Source organism: Pollicipes pollicipes, unplaced genomic scaffold (assembly GCF_011947565.3).
Source record: "Pollicipes pollicipes isolate AB1234 unplaced genomic scaffold, Ppol_2.1 Scaffold_3447;HRSCAF=4054_pilon_pilon_pilon, whole genome shotgun sequence".
Taxonomy (NCBI): Eukaryota; Metazoa; Arthropoda; class Thecostraca; order Pollicipedomorpha; family Pollicipedidae; genus Pollicipes; species Pollicipes pollicipes.
The window spans coordinates 42,768,949-42,794,101 of record NW_023596297.1 but is presented as its reverse complement, the minus strand read 5'-3'; the positions used below and the strand labels follow the sequence as shown (position 1 = coordinate 42,794,101).

The window sequence follows — 25,153 nt, the reverse complement described above, 5'->3', positions numbered from 1 at the left end:
AAAGACTGTGAGCAGTAGCCAGAGTCACATACCTTAACCTGCCGGGGTATCCTCGGTTGCTCAGGGGCCTTTTACGTGAGTATCGATTAACTTACCGGCACACTTGCGATATGCCCCTGGTTCCTCTACATTGGTCTAGGGCGTTTTCCAATTCTCTGTCACTTGCTAAGGGCCCTACACTCTTGTCGGGGGCCCATCTAATGGCCTGCTTGCGCACTCTTGGTCGTTCGGGGACCGTCTACACTGGGTTTTTGGTACTTCTTTTCTGAATGGGGAGCCTACGCTTCTGTGGGGGGGGGGGGGGAGGGGCTGTCTGATAACCTGATCGGGCACATTCGATCGTTCGGGGGTGGGGGGGGGGAGGCTCTATATCTGGGCTTAGGCCCGTGCTATTTGAATGGGCCCTACGCACTTGTCGGGGGCCCCTCCGTTCACCTCCTCGGCCACACTGAATTGCTGGTGGGCCCAGCACATTGTTTCTCGGTGTTTGAGTTTGGGGCCCTCTGCCCGTATCGGGGTCATCTGACAACCTGTTCGGGTACACTAGATTTTTCGGGGTTGGGTTTTTCGGGCGCATAGGTTTTACGGTACTTATTTGAATGGAGGGCCTTAAGCTCCTGTTGGGGCCCCATCTGATCAGATGCTCGGGCCCATTCGATCGTGGGGGACCTCTACATCTGGTTTTGGATGCTTCCTTTTTGAATGGAGGGCCCCCGAGCTTTTTGGGCGCCCTTTCTGTTAACCTGCTCCGGAGCACTCGATTATTCGTAGCCTTCTACATCGTGTCAAGGGTATTTCATATTTGAACGGAAGGCCGTACGCTCTTGCCAGGGCCCTACCTGTTAACTCGCTCGTGCACACCCGAATATCCGGGGGCCCTCCACATTATGTCTTGTGGGCCCTACACCCCCGTCTGGGTCACCTGATAATCTGCTCGGGTATGCTCCATCTTTCGGGGGTCCTCCGCACTGGGTTTTGAATACTTATTATCTGAATGAAGGGCCCTGCGCTCTTGTCGGGCTCCTTCCGATACGCTACTCGGACACATTCCATCATTCTGGGGCCATTTACTTAGAATTTCCAGTGCTTCCCATTCGAATGCAGGGCCTTACGCTCTTGTTGGGATCCCTATTTGTTAACCTGTTCGGGCACACTCCATTATTCGGCGGCCCCTTACACTGGGTTTTGGGTGTTTCCTATTTGAATGGAGGGCCCTACTCTTTTTACCGGGCCCTATATGTTTACTTGCTCTGATACACTGGATCATTCAAAGGTCCTCTGCATTGGGTCTCGAATGCTTCCTACTTGAATGGAGGGTCCTACGCTCTTTTTGGGAGCCTTATCTGTTAACCTGCTCGGGCACACTCGATCATTCGGGGGCCTTCTACACTGGGTCTTGAATACTTCCCATTTTAATAGAGGGCCCCAAGCTCTTGACGGAGGCTCTATATGTTATCCTGTTCTAGCGCACTCGATCGTTCAGAGCCCTACACAAGGCGTCGTGAGTATTTCTCATTTGAATGGATGGCCCCATATTCTTAGCGGGCCCTTCATTGAGCTGCTCGGGCGGGTGGCGGATGCAGAGGGCGGGGGGGGGGGGGGCGGATGGGGGGAGGCACGGGGCCACATGTTCCATGGACCATGCCCAGGAAAGGCTCCCTCGGCTTAAGCCCCCCCCCCCCCCCCCCCCAGGAAGGCTTAAAGGCTCCGAAGGAGCCCATAACCGGCCAGACGGACGCAGTTTCCTTACAACAAAAGCGCAACAAATTTGGATGCATTTGGGCCTATAAATGACCAAGAACCATTGCTGGCAAAAGTAGAATTCATAGGTAAACGAAGTTCATTCTTCGCTGATCGAGTGTTGCTTGGGGGAAATTTTCGGGCTCATTACGCTGTCTAGAGACGTTACGCTGTTGGTTGCCTGTTCCTATATGTCCACTTGCTGCATCAACCTGATCGCTAAGGAGCTTTCCACGTTACCCTGGACCTCTTCCCATTTTTTCGCAGGGCCCAATGTGCTGTTGGAAGGGGTTTCGCCGTTGCTAGGGCTCTTATAAGGTAAGGCGCAGAGACGCTCGATGGTCAGGGGCCCTCTTCTTTTATCGAGGGCTCTCTCCCTTTGGTCTCATTTGCGGCCGACTTTTCACTCCTATCCAGACCCGTGTCGTTAACCTGCCCGTGCACTCTTGATTGCACAGGATTATTAAGCTGTAGTCTTGAATAATTCCCCTTTGCTCAGAGGGTCCCATGCTATGACCGGGGCTTCATAGGTCAGTCTGTCGATACACTACCTGTTCGAGTCTGTCTCCGCGGGGGTGCACACGAGTCGGCGGTCGGAACTAGACTGTATTTCCGTACTCCGCGAGACGCTCTGTCATCTACCGTTCGGTCTAGATACCACTACTCGCGCGCTATACTCGGTACTCGCACACTACCGATCGTTCAGGGGCCCACCACGTTGGTCTTTAGTTATTTTCGTTTGCTGCGAGGACCTTATACTTATTGACGGGAGCCTGTTTGTTCGCCTCCTGCGGCACCCATGATCGCTCAGGTTTCATACCCACTGGCATTGATGCCAGTAGGTACATACGTACCTAAATTACATACATGGCTCTGCCACCTAAAACATACCTTAATACATACCTTAAAACATCCCTAAGCATGCCTTTGTTAACATGTTTTGGGCTGGAGAGAGTCCGTTAATGAAAACATTTCCCCAAATTTTAAGGCGTCGTCTGTCATTGTACGTCCGTAAAATGTCAGTGACGCTTGTCAGCTGTTGCGTCAATGTCTCGTCATGTTCGTGTTGCACGTGGTCCAGAGGTGCCCCGTCACGTAAATGCATTGTCAGGCGTTGTGTCGTGGTCACACAAGTGCAGAGTATGGAACGAAGTTTGCACCCTTCGACATTGCATTTGAATTGATACACTACATTGATGCATTTTAGTTTGTCGGGTTTGCCTGGGCTGTTTCTCATAACTTTGGTGGTGGGCGGCGAGCACTGTTGATGGGATTGTGGCAATATGTTTGTCTTTGTAGTGTTGCCATTATGAGTGTATTTTATCTGTATCAAGTGAAAATATAATGCTGTCTTACTTCAGTTCGCCATGCTTCACTTGTGTTCCCCGTGCCAAAAGAAGTTTTCCAATATAAGTGCACAAGTTTTATCCTTCAAAACTCAAAACTGACTCCTTGCGTCATTGGGTATTCTCCAACCATGAGATAGGATCTCAAAACGTAAGAATGTAAAGAGCGACGAATTTATGGGGTAATTTTGTGTGAACCATCTTTAATATATATATATATATATATATATATATATATATATATATATATAATATCCAAGAAAACGTGGATATGATCATGGCCCCAATGACAAATGGACCACATCCACCGCTTTTGATTCGGAGGCCCTTTTAGCATGAGGGGGCCGTGTGTCAACCGTGCGCCCCCACCTTGCCGAGGCTCTGGCTGCGCCCCTGCATCTATCGTAAAGCCTGATCTGGCAAGACTAAACATTAACATTGAACACAAGGTCAAGTGGGGAGTTACTCCATCTCACCTAAACTGACTGATTTCAAATGACTACGTGTCAGTAACCATTTGAAATGCAGCAAGGCAAAGCGTGTGTTCACATTCAGCAACAGCACGGTTTTGGAAAAAAACTTAACTGAGCACGTGCGTACAATCCCGCAACCATCACATTAACTATAGTGTGAAGCGCGTTAAACTACAAAAGTGTTCCGCAACAAACCCAAAAGCTCACCATAACATGTAATATTGTGACAGCCCGAGCGCGGTCATATCAGTCTGAGCACCAATGCTGAACAACCCTCGCTGATTTCAAAATGGCGGCAGGTGTCCCTGCGCGGCAACGCTCGACGCCACTTCACGCTCCAAACGGTCAAACGGCGTTGCCCGCTGACGCCCCACGCCATGAAGACAAACCAGCCCCTCGTGAATAGGATCGACCTCGTACCCACAGGTCACCGCTACCATGGTCTTTGGGACCACCTGCCCACCCCCCTCAGAGGACCAGAAAGCCGGCGGCCAGCGGGTCGTCCGACTCGCAGGTGAACTCGCCGCGGCCCGTGTAGAAGGCGCGGCCGGCCACTTCCACCACCACTGCCTGGTGTTGGTGGAACTCGCTTGTGCTGGCCACACGTGCCCGGAACTCGGCGCCCGTCACGCTGCGGAACGTGCAAGGCCGATCGGCCGGCAGCCGGCCGACGGCGTGCAGCAGCGCGCAGCATGCGGTCGTACCCGAGCCGCACGGTGACCGGTCCAGCTGGCCGTCGGCGAACACGGTCACCAGCGTCAGCGCGTCCGGCGGCGGCGCGCCCGCCCCCGACAGCGGCCCGAAGTCGCCGAAGATGACTCCATAGAGGAAGCCGAGGTCGTCGCTCTCCGGGTGGCGCACGGTCACGCCGACCTCGGCCACGTGCCGGCGGACGCGGGCGGCCTCGCGCACGAAGTCAGCTGCCGCCGAGCTGCCGGCCCTCAGGCCTACGTCCGCCGCGCGCACAAACGCGTAGAAGGCGCCACCGTAGCAGATGTCCAGACGACAGGTGCCGCCGTCCGGCAGCGGAAGCCGCAGGTCCGCCTGCAGCACGAACGCCGGCACGGACAGGAAGCGGACCATGTTGTCGGCGCCGAGCCACGTGCGCACCAGACCGCATGGGCACTGAATGTTGACCTCGGTGTCGCCGGCGGGGTCGCGCGCCACCACACCCTCATCCACCAGGTAGCGGGCCAGCGCCATCATGGCGTGACCACACATAGTGCTGTAGCCCTCGTTATGCAGGAAGAGGGCGGCCATGTGCGCTTGCGGGTGGTCGGGCGCCACGAGGTAGGCGCCGTACATGTCCCGGTGTCCGCGCGGTTCTGCCATCAGCAGGCGCCGGTAGTGGTCCAACTGCTGCCGGCAGTACCGCCGCTTCTCCAGCAACGTGGCGCCCACTATCGGCGGCAGGCCCGACACGACAATCCGCAGCGGTTCGCCGCCCGTGTGCATCTCCACTGTGCGCACCACCTCGGCCGACTTGGGCAGCGGCTTCACATCAGCCATGGCTCTAAAAAATAACGGACAAAATATCACGTACGTCGAGTTTGATTTTGGGGCGACGATGTGGCATTGTGCCTGAATATTGCATGTCTGGTTTGACTTCCTGGATTGAAGAGAGAAAAAAATGTATTTGGAGTGCAAAAATAAAAATATGACCTTAAAACGGCACCGAAAGGATCTTTTATTGCAGGCCTTCCAAACCACAGGCGCATGCCACAGTTGCTATCCTCACTAGGCAGCTATTTCTTAAATAGCATCGTGCAGCAAATTACATAAGGTATTTTGTACAACCTTCAAACGAAAAGTGGGGAATACATTTGCCTAAGTGATGATGGATATATGCTCGCTTCTGTCGGGACATTTTCGCACTTGATTTGTTTAACACTCATACCTACACAAATATAAAATTTATCGCCGTTCCCAGAAATCCCTAGAAGCTTAAAACGCGCACAAGTTTAACTAAAAGGTTCAGCGGACGCCGTGGCGTTTGCGGTTTTATGTTCCGTCCCACTCCGAACACTAATCCGATTCGAAAAGGTCAGTGTTCGGAAAAATCGCCTGTGGCTCGCAATGGGAATCACCTGAAAATATGATGCTGAGGTTTGCAGTGAAACTTTTTCCTTAATGTGAGACAGGTGTTATCAGCTGTTCCTAGGCCACACTCATAAGAGGGGGCAGCAGGCAACCCTATGTTTCAAGCCTTTGAGACTGATTGACACGAAAACTTCCAAATTGTTGAGCGATGGTCGATAACGTATCAAATCCAGAAGATGGTGACCAAGAGTTAAGTCAAATGCCATAATAAAACTATTCTATGTTGGCTTCACGCAGTGTTGGTGACCTTTGACCTGGCCAAAATCACCATGTTATGGAAAGGGCAGGCAATGGACCATGACCTATTTCTGCATTGATCTGTCTCATAGGATGGGAGCATGGAGGTGTCTGTAGCCAATGCCGGTGGTTTGCGGCACTCTCCAGGTGATTTTTGATACAATCCCAGGTCATCATTTTCTTGGGCAGGATATGTTGTTGAGCATGGTGCATGTTTTGGGCTTATCAGTCCCATAGGCATAATCAGTCCATAATGGGTTGTCTGAGTTTCATATTGGTGGTTTTGAGCATTTCTAATGCTCTTTGACTTTGCCCAAGATCACCAAGTTTTGACAGTAGGATAGATTGTTGACTTTGATGGATCAAGTAGTTAAGGTTTGGTAGTGAGCTACCTGATAGGCTCAAGGTGTGTGGTTGTCTGCAACCTGATCTGTCTGGTTTGGGGCATTTTTGGTGACCTTTGACCTAATCCAAGGTCACTATCTTCTGCAAGGATCAACATCAACTAAGCAATATCAAATGGTGAAGAAATGGTGTTGGTCTATCACGCAAGGTCAGAACATTGGCCTCTCACAGGTTTCATCAGTTATTTAGTCTCTCCTTTTTTTCTTATAACAAAATGGAGGGGTTATTACTTACCAAAGACAGCTGTACTGGTGTACATTATATCGAGCCTGAAATACCCCAGTTCCGTGGGGCATTTCAACATCCAAAATCAGATTTTGAATTTACAGTATACTGTTGACTTAGGCCTCATACAGTGACTTTTGCAACAGGTGTTATCATATGTATTGCATTAAATTCAAGTTGTGACCATGACCTAGTGTATGAGAATCATATAATTAGTATTAATCATGATATACAGTCTCAAAGGCGGCCCAAGGTAAAAACATCAAGCTTTGCTGGCCCATTGACTACAATGTTCATAACTGACATGATCTATGTGTGTTTGTCTCTGGTAAACCAACTTTGCTTTGTCAAATGGTGTCCTCTTTGCAATAATAGTGACACTGCTTACCAAGCCAGCCATTCCATGCACTGGGGACTGATATTTTGTGATGGATTTTGAACATTTTGAAGAACATTCTGAGATGGATTCCAAATTAGTAATGGGTAACACACCAAACTAGGAAGGCTTGTGTCACATCCAGGTGGAAATTGCATTATGCAAATAAAACATTACATCTCACAATGATGACAAAAACATATTGAGATACATTCAGAGAACATACTCAACTGAAATGCAAGTTGGTACTTTGGAACACTTAATGGAATCATACCTGAATAGAATGAGAAGTTAACCATACCACATCCCATGCACATACCAAGCTGAAAGCTGAAAACCTAACTTTCATTGGGTAATTACATAAAAAGCCTTCATCAAAAGTGCCACAACCAATGTGCCCACACCTTTCTCGCCGTGGCACAATGACAACATACCGAACTGCAAGCTCCTGTCCGTCTGAGGCACCCAGCACCCAGCGCTCCAAGATCGCTGTGAACGTGCTGATCCCAGCGATTGGTCATGCGACTGCCGCGTGCAAACCTCCTCGCCCGGACCCACCCAGATTCCTGAATAAATAAACATCTACGGCGGCTGCTACACATTTTTTCCTTGTGACTAAACAAGTTCAGACGGCACGCCAGCGCGAAACCTGCGCCGCACATGATTTCACGCAGGCCATGCCATGTCATGCCATTGAGGCTTTACGACGCACTCAGCAGCTGAGGCTATTTGGCGTCGCCTGCCTCTCACCCTGGCAGGAGGGGCGGGCACCGCGGGGAGTCGAACCCCGCACCCCCGGTTTCCCAGACGCGCGGTGAACTGCACTACGGGCACCCCCATTTCACGAGGGCGATATTTTCAGCTCTGCCACAACTGCAACTCGAGCATCATAAATGGCTACCGACATGTATGAATCGTGGTACTAAATTTTCCCTATTCGCAAACTTTACTTATGTGTCAGACGTGAAAGGCCTGGCGACATCTACCGCGCTGTCCTGTGAAATGTCCGGCCCGATCTGCCCCGCTCCCCTTTGAAAGTCCCGGCCCGATCTGCCCCGCTTCCCTGTGAAAGGCCCGGCCCGATCTGTCCCGCTCCCCTGTGGGGGGCTCGGCCCGATCTGTCCCGCTCCCGGTCCGATCTGTCCCCATCCCCTGTGAAAGGCCCGGCTCGATCTGTCCCGATCCCCTGTGGGGGGCTCGGTCCGATCCGTCCCGCTCCCAGTCCGATCTGTCCCCATCCCCTGTGAAAGGCCCGGCTCGATCTGTCCCGATCCCCTGTGAAAGGCCCGGCCCGATCCGCCCGCAGAAGCTTACCGCATGTTTGCTTTCATTTAGTCTTAGGCAGCCCAGATGATCCCCGAGATACGAGAGACTGGAGCAGCCCATGGCAAACCTCTTTGCTTACTAACCTGACGCAATACACGCATTATGGAAAAAATCGATATCCGCAAACGCCACGTGCCAAGCAAGAAATCTGCAAGAAAGGCAGCAGCGTAGTACCAGCTTTTCTGAGCACATAAATGGACCTACGATCTCTGTTTTGCCTCAAAATGCAACGTAAGTTTGCCACACATCTCATTTGGTACTCCGCTGGAACAGAATACCGCCAAAAACAAAAAACGCATGCCCGGAAGCAGCGCACGCAAGTGCGACCGATGTCTCCGACATCGGGCAACATGAAGTCAGAAAGTTTTGTATAGATTTGGCAAAGGTTTAGGACCGGCAAGCAAAAAACAACACAGATTTGGAAAGAAAGATTTGACTAGAGATGGATTGATTTGAGAAAGGTGGAAAGATTTGACTCGCCGCGCGGGAAAAATGGTTAAATGCTACCAGTTCCTGGGACGTCTTGCTTGAGCCCATAGTTGAACACGCGCCCGGGTGTCCGGTTGGATACCCTTCGCTCGGGTGGGTGTTAGTTTGACCCCTTTGAGATCGCAGGAACTAAAAAAGCTAGACGACAAATTCACAGGGTGTGTTGGCCTGTACGTAGACTCAATTAGGTGCAGATTTGAGGGTCCTAGGTCATGACCTCAGGTTTAAATGGGGTAAAATGATGTCAAGCTCTAGGCTGGTCTCCAAAGTGCCCCAAGAACCTAGATAGCTGTTTTAAGCAAAAGGTCAAGCACTCATTTCAGGGCGGTGACCCTGTTTGGCCTTCTGAAGGCCATGGTAACCAAAATCATACGACTGCTTTGAGCTCTGTACTTGAATAAATAAGCGACAGATTACGGTAGGCAGTATGCTACTAAAAACAAAATGTTGACCTGCGTCACTTTAAGTCAGCAATCTTCTCTGACCTCCTAGAAGTTCATGAAAGCTGTATAATGCGGTTCCTGTTATCAATAAATTCGAAACGAGCACCAGAAACTATCCCATGCAGCAAGCCCTGAAGTAAGAAAATAAGTTGGTTTTAGCCCTGGCGTGACCCTCATAAATGATCTTAAGTCCATTGAATTTGTGCATTCGATTGTTGTGAAAGCATCCCAGATAAAAAAGAAAGCATCTCAGATAAATATGGCTTTGTCTAACACTCTGTTGTTGTATCAGGTTGAACGATCTCCTAGAAACTGACTACGAATTCATGGCCTGCCTTTGACTCGCCATAGGTCAGCGACCTTATAAGGTATATCCAAACTTTTCATACCAAACGATCCGCTATTCAATTATCTGCAGGTAACCAAGTTTGGCCCGTTTGGAAACATCCCGGACAAACCTTTGGCAGGTCAATTTGATCCCCACCACCCGAGCGCGCGTTACCTACCTTTCTTTGGTACGTGCACTCGTTTCACCGATCAAAGGGTCATGATCGGTTTCAAACACGGGGCCAGACGGCCAAAAACTATCCCGATGAACTATTGATGTAAAGCGTCTGATATCCCCATGCCAGATGGATGCACCTACGTGGACATTGGCATTTGGATACATATACCACATGCTCGTATGCTCATGGTTTCGCAGCCTCAGACCTGTTTCGATCGGCAGTAGCGCAAATTCAGACACCACCACACAGCACGAAAGCCTGGGGTAGTAATACAAGGAAGGCTGTATTGTTTAACATTGGCACTGTTATGGACGACCGCAAGTTCCAGGTAGTAAATAACCATCAAAATACTAGCACCACACATCCGCCACTCGGATATCATTATACACAATGAGCGCACGCACGAATTTCCTAGTGGAGGCACATAACTTCAGGCCAGTGAGTAAAAATGCAGTACGATCAGATGGAAACGCCGCCACATATTCACGTAACAGGCCCGCAGTCTAGCAGATTGAGGCTTGGTCGACGACCTGACCGAGTCATTGTGGAGGCACATCTCGCATGGCACGCACGCACGGCTACACCTCTCAGGCACTGACAAGCACTCTATACTACAAGGGCGTTTTAAACATGCTCGGACATGGTAACAACCGGCTATGGTGTGGAGCAGCATAAGCACGCGTAAGCCCTACCACCACGATGCTTATGAATGTGCATGGCCAAAATGTACTCTGCAAAAACACCGTGAAAGTTTCTGCTTGCTGACTGCTTTCACGTTAAAGCGAAGGCACAGGTTTGCATTCTTTCATCAGGTATTCTGCAGCGACGTCCAAGAAAACTAATTGCAGTCACTCACATAAGATATTAGTTATAATTCAGACCATGTATCTTACCTATAACGTTTGAGACTAGTTAAAACCACAGGGATCTCGACAATTAGACGATGCTTAGATAGTACCACGATACATAGCATGCCTATGCACACTTCGTCCTAGTAATTAGATTTACACATTAGCACATGAACGCTTCTAATGAAATATGTTAGCTTTTCACACGATTCTGATATACTGGTGAAAACTGAAAAAACAACAGAAACCTTCAAGGATCAGTTGCCTCGTCGAGTCACGTGACTAGTTGAGATTTTTGTACTTGAAGAACAGATTGTAGAGAACGCGGAGAGTAGATTTTAAATCCAAATTGACGATATCTGAAAGATGCCACACCAACAAACAGTGAACAAGCGAACACGCCACCTACAGTGAATATGACTAACAATCCATCTGCATGATGCATGATGAAACCAATGATTATGTGTTACGCATTAGCAATGTAGGGTGTACACATTATAGGACACAATACTGATTTCACCGAGCCATGACTTCATAATCAGTCCACCAGTTGTTTTTAAACTATGTTATTTTGCCACCCGTTTCGTATTTGAACACGCTAATATTATTTCCAAGCTACCAGGCACCACATCAGAATGACTTGAAGTGATCTAACTGCACGGCGTAAGCATGTAAACCTTGCTAAGGAAGAGCGACAGTTGGTACCGGAAAACACGCCCGGGTCACATTAACAGCTCTGGCACCCTACCTTCTAGAAAAGGAACGCGACGCCCCTTCACTTCGTCACGCCATGGAGCGCCAGTGACTGCGCTGACCAGGTTGGCGCTAGGGGGCTACAGCGCAGCTGGGATCCGAGCCCGGGCCGCCACGTCGACGTCCAAGGCGCTAACCACCCGGCCTCTACATCCCGTGACACACTACGCCGAGCCCCAGGTCATCCTCACCTTCGGGCCGAGGCTTGGGTCGCGGCAGGCCGGCATCCTGCATCAGTTCGAAGGCGAACGTCACGTTGTGCACCTTGTCCTCAAACGAGCGCGGAGTCAGGTAGAAGTCGTGCAACGGCACGAAGTACTCCTCCAGCAGGCCCATGAGCAGGCACAGGTAGACGCCGTCGTTGAATTGGGAGTCCAGGTCGGTCACCTCCAGGTTGATCTTGTTCAGCTGCTTGTTGGCGAACGTCACCAGCGACTGGGGGCGCCAGCAGTGACATGGTGAGAGCAGTGGCGGCTACCCCGCGGGCTAGGGGCACGATCGTTGACAGCCATGCCGCGACGCGTCCACCGCAAACTGGAGCGCCAAACGTAATTTTAATGGGCAATGACGTCGCTTCAATGCGGATGTCGATCCACAACGGTTAACAAGCCAAGCGAACCGAACACAACGCACAGTTGGACGGCCCAGACGGGTCAGCGCCGCCCGGCTGACTTCCCGCCGGCTGGACCCCTACCTTCTTCACCACCTGCAGCTTGTCGGGCGCGTGGTCAAACAGCGTGTCGAACGCGTCGCGCTCGTAGCGCAGGCCGAGGTCGTCGTAGGTGGAGGTCATCTCCTCCTCCACCACCCGGTGCGTCAGCTGGCCGTCCTCCTTCTGCGGACGCGGCGGGGCGCTCGTCACCAGCCGGGGTCAGCGACCGGTCATCGGACCGCCACTGCACCGACTGGCGGTCAGGCCGGCGACCCACCCGCCGGAGCGGCCACGCTCGACGCCGCCGCAAACAACGCCACCCCCCCCCCCCCCCCCATACTGCCGCCGGCCGATCCCACTGCGGCCCGGCCCGACGGCGCACAGCTCTGCGCGTGGCCGCTCACCTTGACGATGACGACTTTGGCGAACACGTTCTCGGGCAGGCGAATGGGCGCGCGGTAGTGGCGCACCAGCGCCACCAGCAGGTGCACGATGGCGATCACATTTTTGCCGTGTATTTTCTCGACGTTCCACAGCTGGCTGCCATGGTGTCCGAGCCCCAGCATCTGCCCATCATAGGACGGCAGTCAGCCCGATCAGCCTCGCCGGATTGCTGGCACACCACGGACGACACCGGAGGGCGAGGCAGGCCGGCGCGGGAGGCCTATCTGCACCCGGCTGAGTGACGGACAAACCTCATCGTTCACATCATCGGACAGCGGGGGGGGGGGGCGCAGAGGCCACACGGGCAAGCATGGGTCACGGCCTCACTGTCTCGGCTGCCGGGGTTGTGTCCTTCAGCGCTCGCACGGCGGACACGGTACCCGCGGCAAAACAATATCACTTCAGATGTGAACGTTGGCCGGGTTCGCTGCTTTTCCTTAGGGTACAATAAAAGCAGCATTTAGAAACTGGCGGCCTGGTGAGTTAAATCGCTGCCCTGACAGCCCACCCGTCTCCCAGTGCAGCCTGCGACCGCAGCAGTAGGCGAGTAGGCGTCACATCGCTGCCCTGACAGCCCGCCTGTCTCCCAGTACAGCCCGCGGCCGCAGCAGTAGGTGAGTAGGCGTCACATCGTTGCCCTGACAGCCCGCCCGTCTCCCAGTACAGTCCGCGGCCGCAGCAGTAGGCGAGTAGGCGTCACATCGCTGCCCTGACAGCCCGCCTGTCTCCCAGTACAGCCCGCGGCCGCAGCAGTAGGCGAGTAGCCGTCACATCGCTGCCCTGACAGTCCGCCTGTCTCCCAGTACAGCTCGCGGCCGCAGCAGTAGGCGAGTAGGCGCCGCCCACCTGGTTGACGGAGCTCAGCACCACCTTAAGTTTCTGTTTCTGGGCGACCTCGGACTGCGTCACCTCCGGCACGGCCAGCGAGGAGCCGCTCAGCTTCTCTGTGGAACGCGACCATTACGTCACGTCACGTCACCTCCAGCACCAGTGAGGAGCCGTCCGGCTTCTCTGCGGCACGCGGCCGTCACGTCACGTCACCTCCGGCACAGCCAGCGAGGAGCCGCTCGGCTTCTCTACGGGACACGGCCGCCACGTCACGTCACCTCCGGCACCAGTGAGGAGCCGCTCGGCTTCCCTGCGGGACACGGCCGCCATGTCACGTCACGTCACCTCCGGCACGGCCAGCGAGGAGCCGCTCGGCTTCTCTGCGGGACACGGCCGCCACGTCACGTCACGTCACATCCGGCACCAGTGAGGAGCCGCCCAGCTTCTCTGCGGAACGTACCCATTACGTCACGTTACGTCACGTCACGTCACGTCACGTCACGTCACGTCACGTCACCTCCGGCACGGCCAGCGAGAAGCCGCAGACCGCCTGTCAGGCGTCACTGCACAGCCGAACCGTACACCTGTCAACGGTACAACATACCACACCGGTACCCATGCGCGGGCCCGTCTCAGATACCTAGCTGGAGTTTGCACACACTGAAAAGACAAACAGCAAAACGAAAGGCACGAGATGACTTAGGCGGACAAACCGCCAGTGTCTCAGCACTGTACTGAAAAACTTTTCTTGGGTAGGCTCAATCACTCCGACACGAGCTATGTGGACCGAAGAGTGTGGATTTGTCTCAGCTTTCTGCTACAGGTTATCAGCGCGCAAGTGCTGTAACTCCGTCGCATCTGGCATCGGAAATCAGACGGGAATCCGCCCATATTCTGGAACCTTTCTGAATACTGTGCACTCAGCGCATTTTAATGCATCCTGAACTGACGGCGTATTCCAAGCAAATAAGGGGAGACGTTTCACTGGCATTTGAGCAGACAGGCAATACCATCGCAGATTGTCCGCAAATACAGCGCACAAAAGCGTTCCTGCCAATGCCAAGGATACTAGATTTAAGCAGTGAATAGTACGCAATCGGAGAAATTTCAACTTCCCGGCTTCCCAAGAGCTGCACTCCGAAGACTTTTCGCAATCTTACGACTCCTATACTGCATTCTAAATAAAAATCTATCTCACGCAATAACCATCAATTCTTCCAGAAGGCACCGCCGTCAGCTTTGCACACCGATATACCACGTCGACAGACATACTGAATTATGTGCGCTGACCCACGACGTTCTCATGTCATTGGTCTCTGCAGCCCTTCACGCCATCCGAGTCAGCCGTGTCGCCCTCTCTTCCGCCCTCACCAGTGAGTTTCTGCAGCACGTGGCCGTCGTACAGGTCCTCCTCGAGGGACTTGACAATGATGCGGTACGGGGCCATCTCATCGTTCAGCCAGTTGGTGAGCACACGGCGCAAGTCGGCGAAGCGCGGCGAGTTGTACGAGTGCGGATCGATCATGGAGCGTTCTTCGCCTTCCTCTGCCGGCCAGGCCCAGGTTAGGCGGCCGCGATTCGACCGGGCAGCACGCTTCGCTCACGCGTGACACGGCGCCGTGTCCGAAACAGGCGCGACGCGCACGGAGCCAGCCAATACGCACCACAGTACAGCCAGGCAACACACGTGACAGCAACACTACATTGGGTGCAAAATGAATGTAGGAAATACGCCTTTGCATGACATTGGCAACAGCCAAAGATAGCAACAATAGTGTATTACTCGCGTCGACCTGTTCACTCATTGGAGCACACACTTTTCAAACTATTCACAAAGACCTGAATTTGAGCAGTAGGCAAAAAAGGGAGACAAAACATTCATATGCATCAGCTGCTACAAGACAACCTAACCAAAACATAGCCATATGATACAATAGTATAGTATTATGCATAATATATATATATATATAGATGTATATATATATATATATATATATATATATACATCTATATGCACACAATGCATGCAATAGTTATGTCATAGCTATATTAAAAGTATAACCCTTCACAGCATTAACAAACAGCTTACCAATAGCATAGTATTCAGCCGGCAGGTCGCGTAGGACGGCGCCTCCGGGAGAATCAATGGCGAACCTGCCTTCCCGACTCACATCCTGAACTGCGAAGGTGAAGAAAAATCGCGCATCAAACAGAAGACTGTTGCAAGCAAGCAAGATTGAGTCACACTGGGGACCAACCATATCTATGCCACGATGTCTTCTCAGACTGTTCACCACCACCCCTTTACACCATGCACCATGCAATTGCCCATGTCCTCTGCCCCCACAACAAAAGGCAATATCTGTCAAGCTATCCCACATCTCAGATTTATGCCTCCATTCTAGACTTTCTAAGGTAATTAATGGACTAGCATGGCAAATGTGGACTCCCCACTGTATTTTATGTCTTCCACATTTTCTGTTCTGCTAGTCCAACTACAGCAAAAGGTGGGAACTGCAAAACAATAATTTAATTTCCAGGCAGACTAATTTTTGCAGATCCCACAATGACAAAATCCCTAAAGCAGCCTTGCAAGCAGATAAATTTATACACAATTGTTATCACTGCATTGATAACACACAGTACTCAGACACATGCAGCTGGTGAGGCTATATGGCATTGCCTGCCTCGCACCCTGGCAGGAAGGGCGGGCACCAAGGGGAGTCAAACATAGCATCTCTGGTTTGTCAGACATGCAGTGGTAAATACAGAAGAGATCTCACAGAACAGGACAGAAGAACAGAAGTAGAACCACCCTCCCAAACCTGCCCTCCAGCACCAGTGTAACCATAGGTGCAAAATTGGTGCTGCCATCAAAGTGATAAGTGACATTCCCAGGATACAGCTAGCTTTCATTAGAGAATGTGTGGAAAGACCTTAAGATTTTTTGGAAATGTGATGCTCCCAAGGAAAATTTAAGAAACCTGATCTCTCACCAGTCTTGAAGGAAAACTATTTCTGACATGAAGTGGAAATTGGACATGCTTGGGTATGATGCACAAATTCTCCTGATACAGCACAATGACATGCAAGCTCTGGCATGCAGTAATGGCTTGAAGCACAGTCCCATACTGCAATCTTGGTATGTATTGTCTTGTCTTGTACTTGTGCTCTGACTTCACATGGCACTTAATCTAAATGACCTCATTCAATAACAGGACCTAAATAAATAAATTTAGGGGCTTTTGTGTGGATTATGTATTTAAGACTAGCAAGAAACCTAAGAAAAACATTATCTGAATGAAGCCACCCTGTGGTTACTATGCTGAATCATTGATCTTAGCTTTTTCCACTATCTGTTGAGGAGCAGCGCTTAATGATAAAGTAATCATAAAGGGATACTTTCCAATGAATTTCCAGATGTGTTAAATATGACCAACAGACATGACTGGTACTGACTCAAAAAATCAATAGCACCACTAAAAAAGCATGTGGATGCAAAAAAATACAAAATTACAAAAACATACCAGAACATGAGAAGAAGAAGAGTAGAAACAAGACCACAGGACCATATCCTGTTTGAGCAAGCATGTGCTAACAAACACTGCCATCTCTGACAATTTGAGAAAAAAACAATCGAGTCTGCCAATCCCTTACTGACTATTGGCCAATTTCACAGTGGCTGATGACTGATGTCATATAGATGATCCATGACGCTGTGGAAAGGGTCCTTTCCATTTCAAATTGGTCAATGAGGCCAAACCTGTTTTCCTTCCAGCATATTTAAGCAGAAAGCAAGATACATAGGGACAAAAAAACATGAATGCACCAAATTTCAGATGCTGGTATGGATGTACAGGCATGGCATGTTGCAATTACATAGAAATTGACATTCGTTAAGAAAATTTTCGAATTCTCACCATCACGTTCATCATATCAAGCACCACGCATTCTATCAGTCCAGATCCAGTTCACGAACAGCCTCTGGTGCAAGATGAAAAGTCTGATACAAACCTAGCGCATGCAACTCCCCATACAATACACGACTGTATGGAGGCTTGCACGAAGCCAAAGCATCAAGATACTCACCCTGCTGAATTTTCTTCTTACGCCCCAGTGTTCCAAGTTTTTCCCAGATCGATTCATCCTTGGAATCGTTTCTAGACGCAGGTGTTTTGGGGGACTTCGGGCGTGGCGACGCCATCATTCGCCTATGCCCTTGGTCAAGGTTTGCATGTAGACTCACCAAACAAAATCACCAATCGCTGCGTTCTGCGTTCAGCCCCCGCACGAACTATCCAGTGACGTCACTGGAGAATATTTATCAATTTTGTCATACACTGAGCAAGGCAATCTCCGTCGGTAGCTTTTCCACATCTGTGAGTCAACACTTGACTGCCAAAACTTATGTGACCAACAGGATTGTGGGAAAGCTTGATGTAGATGAGGAGGATATTGATATTATCCTCAAGTGCATTAATATGCATCATAATCACTGTACATCAATGTACATCATAATACGCTTCTTTTTAAGAAGCATTTTATGGCACACACATTTTCGCACAAGCATGTTGAGGATAGTCCATAGCAGGGCGCAGTCAAAGACAAATGCGGGTGGGGGGGGGGGGGGGGAGGGGTGGAGAAGTGCCCGGCTTCCTCCCCACCCCCTTAGGTCCGGATTTTGTAGTTTTCACCATAGATGGTTCCCGACAGAAAATTGAACCTAACCGAACGATATATATATGCATGCACGCACACACGCACGCACCCACATCCTGACTGCACCCCGTCTCTCTAGACTCTGCCCGAGTAGTGCCACATCGATGCATAATACATAACATTACTACGCAAAGACTTGGTCGAGATCATGTGCAAATGTAGCATTGTAATTCTACAATGAGTCTATATTAACTCGGTGGAGGTTTGCATTCGTTTCAAGTTGCGGATTTGTTGATAACCACGCAACATAGCGCGCCGACCTAAACAATAATCACAAATGGCATCGTGTCATAAGGTGATGTCGAAGTGTCGATGGTCATGGCGAGACGAACGCTGTCCACAAGAGCATTCATATGGCATAAAGTGAATCGTGCACATTAACACCGACTCGCTAGATAACATTTTTCGTAATTGCATGGTATGGCTTGCCATGACATATAAATGGCAGCATTTCAACATTATTTTTCGGTGATTCACCTGCACTTTAGTATCGAAACCTGGGTGAAATAGGACAATGAAGCTCGATTACGAATGTGATGTGCATGGAACTCTATGCATGTACAGAGGGTCGGACTTGAATGAATTTACGTGTTTCGGCCATTGTAAATCCGATCAAAAAGCGCTGAACACAGCTTTAGCTTGAAGTGTTGTGTTACGTTCCATCTGTGATTAAAAGCTGACCGTAAGACGTGGCTTAATGTTCGTTTGCAGTCCCTATCAGAGCCATAAAACATTAATAATTCGCTTCGGAGATATTGGCGATATAGGTGACGCGACTATGCACAGGCTTGAAAAATAGCTCTTCAGTAAATCGGTTCACGCTCAACAAGAATTGATTTTTGCCCCCACAGCTCTTCACGTTTGGTGTTCTTTTTCGCCATCGCCGCTTTTTCGCATTCCGATGTAATTTTCTGATTGACGACACACCATAGTTCACATTGTGGTGCGGAGTGGATGTTGGTAATTGTGAGGCAATCGCTTACAGAAGCTCTAGACAGACAAGATCTATTTTTGCCTGACTCGCGAGCAGTACTGGTACGAGCGACGTCGTCACTAGTCTCACTATCACGCAAGCAGTTACAAATCTGCTACAGGGATTAGCTCAAGTGGGAGGTGGGACTGGACTCCCAACTGGATAAGGAACTATACTCCTGACTGGGTGTCTCAGTACAATTATGGGACTTAACTTTGGAACTTCGGATGCATCTGCGTTGTCTATTGATTTAAGAACTCCCGATTATCATGCAAGATGTTCAAAACTTTGTGTATTTAGCCCAGCGCATTGCATAGTGGTAAGACGTGTAATGTTAATTTAGGATTGTCTTGTTATTTGCTCTAAAAGTTTACCCTGATGGCTGAAACATAAAACAATACTGTTGGACGAGTTGTCCAAAACGTTCACCACTGATGGATGGATATCGGTAGAAAATTGTTTGTTATTGCTGCGTTGTTATTACAACCCAGGTTGTGGCTTATGCCGAGACCTTTCACAATCACCAGAGAGCGTGGGCATGTTAGCGCAGATGAGATTTGTGGGGACCGCAACACCAAATAGCTAATCAATGTTCGAAAAGTTAATGTTTTTTCAACCGATGTACCTGTACAGAAGAACGGTACCATGATGGCAAAGGCATTTCGACACATCTGATTGCATGCTCGTCCAAGAATTCCATCCCAGGCTGATGCACGAACACATGAATGCATGCATTCTGTATGGGTCCAGACATACATTACGTTCAAATCCATCATGCGACAAGGTTTGGGCCCGCTTTGCAATGGCTGGTTGCAAAGCACAAGCTGCAAGGCACTGCTTGCGTCAACACAAAATTTGTGACCAATCTTGGGATGGCACTAAGACCCTCTTTCCTGCGAGACTCTATCACTCTTATTTGGGAATTGGTAGGAAGTCGCATCGATGCCTGCCCCTATCCGTTCGGGCTGAGAGCAACGGACAATCCGGGTGAAGTCGGTCTCGAAAAATGCAACAAGTGCACCTGGGGGGAGGTCAGGGGAGCTCAGATTGATAACCCTGAGACCTCATAAACTAGGATAGCTAGAGAATCCAAATTCGCAGGGTGGTTTTACCTGCACGTGCCCCAGGTGTATCAAAATTTGGGGTTGCTAGGTCAGGCTCTTGGGGTCAAATAAGGTTAAACCAGGCCAAACTCCAGGCTTGTGTCTCAAGTACCCCAAGACCCTCTCATGCAACCGCTGTGAAGCTATATACCCGTTTTAAACAAATGTTCAGTAGTATTCAGTTAAGGTTAGCGACATTGTTTGATCTTTATATGGTCGAAGGGATTAAATACCTAAACGATTGCTCTTATCTTACAAACAAAATAAGCATCAGTGATTACGCTAAGCGGTAGGCTCCTAAAAGCAAAATGGGTCATTTTAGGCTAGTGATCTACTCTAACATTTAGGAACACAAAAACATGCCTGTTACGCTGCCTGTCATTAATGAACACAAAATAAGCACCACAGACTATCCAAAAAAACAAGCTCTCGAGAAAAAGCATGTTAATTTAGTTTTGGTCTGACCTGCATTTCTGGCCCCATGTGAATAGAATGTGTTGTAATTCTATATTTAAATTGGTTTATTGTCTGAAAACCTATCTCAGATGTGTAAGGCTTCGCCTAACACTCCGATCATGTATCGCGTTGAACGGTTCCGCCATAGAAATGTTCTTCGCTGACAGCCTTGGCCTGGCCTCTACCCGCTGCAGGTCAGTAGCCATACAAGTTATATCAATATTCTACAACATAACACCCACTATTCAATTCTCAACAGCTCGTCAAAGTTTGACGCCGTTTCGCTGCGCATTTCGGAGATCATTCTGGAAGTCCGTGGGGGGGGGGGGTCAACTTGACGCCCTCCTCGCTCCATCCGAGAGCGTATCAAGGTACGTTTACGTTTTTGTGCGTACCTACGCACACGGACGCATTTTACTTTGCGCATACGTATTGAAGAAGAAAAGATCGTTCGTTTGTTTTCTCGGCTAGACTGGAGGATTGCCCAGGCAAGCGCTGAGATCATTCCCGGTAAAGGCTTGGCCTGGTGACACACAAGACTTAGGTCTCATTGAAAAGATTCGGTCACCGTACACAGCTGTCTGCTTTACATCACGCTTGCCTTCAGCGGCGGGGGGAGGCGGGTCGGGGGGCAACTTCAGCCCCTCCCCCCCCCAATCGAGCGCATGTTAACACGCGCTCGGGCGGGGTGAAATTGAACCTCCCGAAGGTTTTTCCGGAATCGCTATCGAACGGTAAGGTGTAGCAGTGCCAAATTCTGCATAGCTGTACACAATCGAATAGCGGTTCATCTGGCATCACAAATTTAGGATACCTTGTAAGGTCACTGACCTATGACAGATCAAATTCAGGTCATGGTTTCAGCGTGGCCAATTTCTTGGAAATCGTTCAACCTGATGCAACAGCAGAGTGTTTGACGAAGACATATTCATCTGAGGTGCTTCCTTAGGCAACACGACAATGGAATGCACAAATTCAGTTGACTTTCGTCATTTGCGAAGGTCAGACCAAGGCTAAGCCCAAACCTATTTTCTTACTCCAGGGCTTGCTGTATGGGATAATTTCTGGTGTTCATTTTGAGTTGATTGATAACAGGAACCGTATTATACACATTTTATGGACTTATTAAAAGCCAGAATAGGTCGCTGATCTAAAATGACCCAGGGCAACGTTTCGTTTTTATGAACATACTGTCTAGCGTAATCTTTGTCGCTTATTATAATGTAAAACTCAAAGCAGTCTTGCATGTTTTTGGTCAGCATGATATTAAAAAGTCAAACATTGAGTGAGCATGTGTCTTTTTGCTTAGAACAGTTATCCAGGTTTTCGAGTCCCTTTGGAACCAACCTGGAATTTGACCTTGTGTGACCTTATGTGGCCAAAAAGTCATGACCTAAAGACCTAAAACTTTGACCTAATTGAGTTCACGGATAGATCAACACGCCCTGAGAAGTTCATGTTGCTAGCTCACTTAGTCACTGAGATTTCATCGGGCTCAGTTTTATCCCCTCCCCTCCACCGCTCGAGCAAAGGACATCCAACCGGTCAACCGGGTGCATGCTAAATATAACCCTAAAATGTTAAATTCTTAACTAGCTTGTTGACAACATCAACGTGCATGCCCTCGTACAACAATAAACTGAAGACCGACAGCTTTGCCTATTTGGTCATGGCACTCACCTTCGTTTATACCACCCGAGCTTAAGGTGGCAGTCGGAGGTGGCCGTCCCGAAGTTAATGTGATATCCAGAGTCGCAGTCTCCGTACGGGCCCGCTACATGACACTGGGCGCCTGTTCGATGCCGTCGAGTCTGCGATACCCCCAACCATCCGACCCCGACCGTGCGACCCGACTACCTCACCCGGCGTCTCGCACGCCGTGCGTCTCCACCGATCTCACTCTTCAGCGGACCGCGACCCCGGCTCCAGGAGCGCCGAGCGACCTGGCTTCGCTCCGCCTGGACTGTCGGACTCGTCTGACGGCGCAGCGCCCCACGTACGGCGGCCGCGTGCGGCGGACGTAGGCAGTAAGGTCAGACGAGCAGCATCCTTCTGCTCCGGTCGGATGGGCCGTTAACCCTAGCTGCTCGCGACGACCATGGAAAACGGACGGCGGGCCGCAGGCCCACATACTTTCCGTGCCCCGTCCCAAACGCTGTTTCCCGAACCACAGTCTTTCAGACCAATTGTCAGCGCTAGACAGAAGTCGCCGCAGAGCTTGGCGGTGACGTCAGTGGACGATAGCTATTGCTGCGTGTCCCTGAGGGTTTGAACCTTCGTGGTATTAATTATTTGCCCAATCCATCCGATAGCCGGGCATCGTCTCCATTGCCCATCGCACGCCCACTACTCAGTCCTGATTATCATTACCCACTCGTTTGCGTAGCGTCGCAGTGGGGTGTGCGCCGTGTGGAATGACATTCCCAACGTGGAACACTCTGATTTTATGCCATCTTCGCCGAGTACGACATCCTTTGCAAGCGCCTTTCCGCGAAACTCTTACGGGCACCATTCCTGTACAGTGGAAGCTCCTCTGCCTGGCATCCACTCCCTCTTGGATGAGATACGTTTTTCGACATGATTACGTCTGCCTGACGGTCCAAAGTCCCGACCCTTTTGTCCGCAAGGTTATCAACGCCGGCAGACATGGGCGTAGGAGCCCTTCCTACATAGTCGTATTTGGCCTCACTCGCCCATTGGTTGTTATAATTGTGCGTAGGTTGTGTCTTTCACTTAAACCCCGACAGCCTGAATACATGGAAAAATGTTGGAAGGGTATCGTGCCCGCAGTTTCTACGCGAAAACTCTCGCGGTGGCTGTGAAGTCGAGCGCGACGCTCCCTGGTGCTCAACGGTGTTCAACAAGAGAGCGCAAGTCCCAGGATCGCTATTTGCCATCGGTGGCCGAACGAAACGTCGCTGTTTTTTATGTTTGCACGTCATAATGATATTCTCCATTTGTAGTACCCTAGCCACAATGAGAAAGGTGCAAATAAGTCCCTGGATCTGACTGTGACGGGCTACTGTGTCGGGACTTAACCGTCTCGTTCTGGTTGGCAGCCTGCATGAGGCCAAACGCCCCGCCCCCTAACCGTCTCGCTCTGGTCGGCAGCCTGCACGCGGCCAAACGCTCCGCCCCCTAACCGTCTCGCTCTGGTCGGCAGCCTGCATGCGGCCAAACGCTCCGCCCCCTAACCGTCTCGCTCTGGTCGGCAGCCTGCATGCGGCCAAACACCCCGCCTCCTAACCGTCTCGCTCTGGTCGGCGGCCTGCATGCGGCCAAACGCCCCGCCCTGACGTTGGCGGCGGCTGCTGTCTGGCGATCGTGGTCGCGCGGCGCCCGCCCTGTGACGATCGTGGTCGCGCGGCGCCCGCCCTGTGGCGGATGGCTTTTTTTTGTTCGCGTTCGTCGTCTCAACTATGAAAGGGAAGAGTATCGAAGAATATTGATAATGGGTTTTCGGGCCGGCTGAACGCCGGCCCGTTCAGCGTTTAAACGGCGCGGCCGACAGTGTTCATGCCCTCGGGCCATTGACCACGTGACCTGGCCGAGGTCGCATATGCGGGCCAACGGTCCCAGACTTCGGGCAAGGACGGCCGGGTGTGGACGAGAGTTAAGTTAGTTCAGGAGATCTGACTGGTATTAGAGATGAACGAAGAGAACCAGGGTCTCGCCGGTGCTCCTATTATACTAAGCGGTCTGTCCTTGTCGTTCTTCGTAGGCGGTCTCTGTGTCTGTTGTTTTACGATGTGATTTGTGTTTGTGATTGGCGGTATGTGTGCGTTTAATTTCACTAACCCATTTAGGTAAGGAGCGCACACAGTAGAAAAACCAGTGTGTCAATGTCTATAGAATCTAGCTAAGCCGTAATATTACTGCTGAAAGGAACTCTCTGGCAGCATAAGCCCATGGAAGATGAACCTGTTTGTAAAGAGTTACATTTGCATATTAGTGTTGCCCCAGTTTGGGTAGATCAGTTTCGGACGTGCGTCAGTCGTGTTTCACGTCACATGCATGATGAATGTCTTGTAGCAGCTCGCACACCTCGTGGAGCATACGGTCATCCCAGGACATCTTTTAGATTAAATAGTCCACATCAGCCACGGTACTCACCAACTATGCCACGACTTTGTCAGGTAACAGTCCGAGGGGAATCCAGCGTAAGCGGTAAATATCCTTTTCCCCGCTGCGTCAGGCGTTTTGTGTTTCTGTATCGCTCAACTCTCTGAACCGCTACACCCCCATGTGAACTACTGGCTTCTTTCGCTTGCATTAGTTGCCACAGGCTATTGGCTTTTTATTGCGCGGGAAAATTGCTATGAGTTGGCCGTACATCGCTTGACTCTTTTGCTATCGATATATTTTATGCCAGGAAAACCTTTCTTTCACGTGCAACGTAATCTTGCTACCGATCCAGAAGCTCAGTTGTCAACCATCCTAGGTGGAGACCCACGATGTGAGCTGAGATTAATTCAAATCCTTCTGCTTCGAACTGTGACATTACAAGTGGCAAGAGGTTAGCACGTATCACATGGCCTTATGTTACCAGGTCGCAGTTTTGATTTTCGAGTAAGCGACAATGCGATATATATATAGGTCTAGATATTATATATGCATTATTATGAACATATACGGCTCTAGAAAGCAATGTAGGACATCTTTGGAAGAGCTCTCCGAATGCCTCTCGGCAGGAACTCAGCACGGAGGCAGG

General features: G+C 50.3%; 2 protein-coding genes across 4 annotated transcripts; both read right to left on the bottom strand.

Moving 5' to 3' along the window:
- Nucleotides 1–1,979: 1,979 nt before the first annotated feature.
- On the bottom strand, nt 1,980–7,741 carry LOC119092077 (trans-3-hydroxy-L-proline dehydratase). 3 transcript variants are annotated; one of them, XM_037215045.1, is made up of 2 exons: nt 7,653–7,741; nt 1,980–5,072 (listed from the first exon to the last, which is right to left on the bottom strand). In XM_037215045.1, exon 2 carries the CDS (start codon nt 5,066–5,068, stop codon nt 4,028–4,030), a length of 1,041 nt encoding a protein of 346 aa, XP_037070940.1. In that variant the 5' UTR covers nt 5,069–5,072; nt 7,653–7,741; the 3' UTR covers nt 1,980–4,027. The 3 variants fall into 3 exon arrangements, with proteins under 3 accessions (XP_037070940.1, XP_037070938.1, XP_037070939.1); XM_037215043.1 differs by lacking the exon at nt 7,653–7,741 and adding an exon at nt 7,461–7,599; XM_037215044.1 differs by lacking the exon at nt 7,653–7,741 and adding an exon at nt 7,337–7,451.
- Nucleotides 7,742–9,930: 2,189 nt separating this feature from the next.
- On the bottom strand, nt 9,931–17,419 carry parvin (beta-parvin). Its single transcript, XM_037214610.1, has 8 exons — nt 17,281–17,419; nt 15,281–15,370; nt 14,563–14,736; nt 13,210–13,307; nt 12,324–12,485; nt 11,962–12,102; nt 11,459–11,702; nt 9,931–10,873 (listed from the first exon to the last, which is right to left on the bottom strand). The coding sequence occupies exons 1-8, from the start codon at nt 17,396–17,398 to the stop codon at nt 10,797–10,799; spliced, it is 1,104 nt and encodes a 367-aa protein (XP_037070505.1). The 5' UTR covers nt 17,399–17,419; the 3' UTR covers nt 9,931–10,796.
- Between the last annotated feature and the right edge of the window lie 7,734 nt (nt 17,420–25,153).

Coding starts and splice junctions, on each gene's coding strand:
- LOC119092077 (XM_037215043.1), bottom strand. CDS start 7,591: ATGACATGGCATGGCCTGCGTGAAATCATGTGCGGCGCAGGTTTCGCG. Junction 5,073..7,460: donor TTATTTATTCAGGAATCTGG/GTGGGTCCGGGC, acceptor GTTATTTTTTAG/AGCCATGGCTGATGTGAAGC.
- parvin (XM_037214610.1), bottom strand. CDS start 17,398: ATGATGGCGTCGCCACGCCCGAAGTCCCCCAAAACACCTGCGTCTAGA. Junction 12,486..13,209: donor TGCTGAGCTCCGTCAACCAG/GTGGGCGGCGCC, acceptor TATGATGGGCAG/ATGCTGGGGCTCGGACACCA. Junction 12,103..12,323: donor CCAAAGTCGTCATCGTCAAG/GTGAGCGGCCAC, acceptor CCGCGTCCGCAG/AAGGAGGACGGCCAGCTGAC.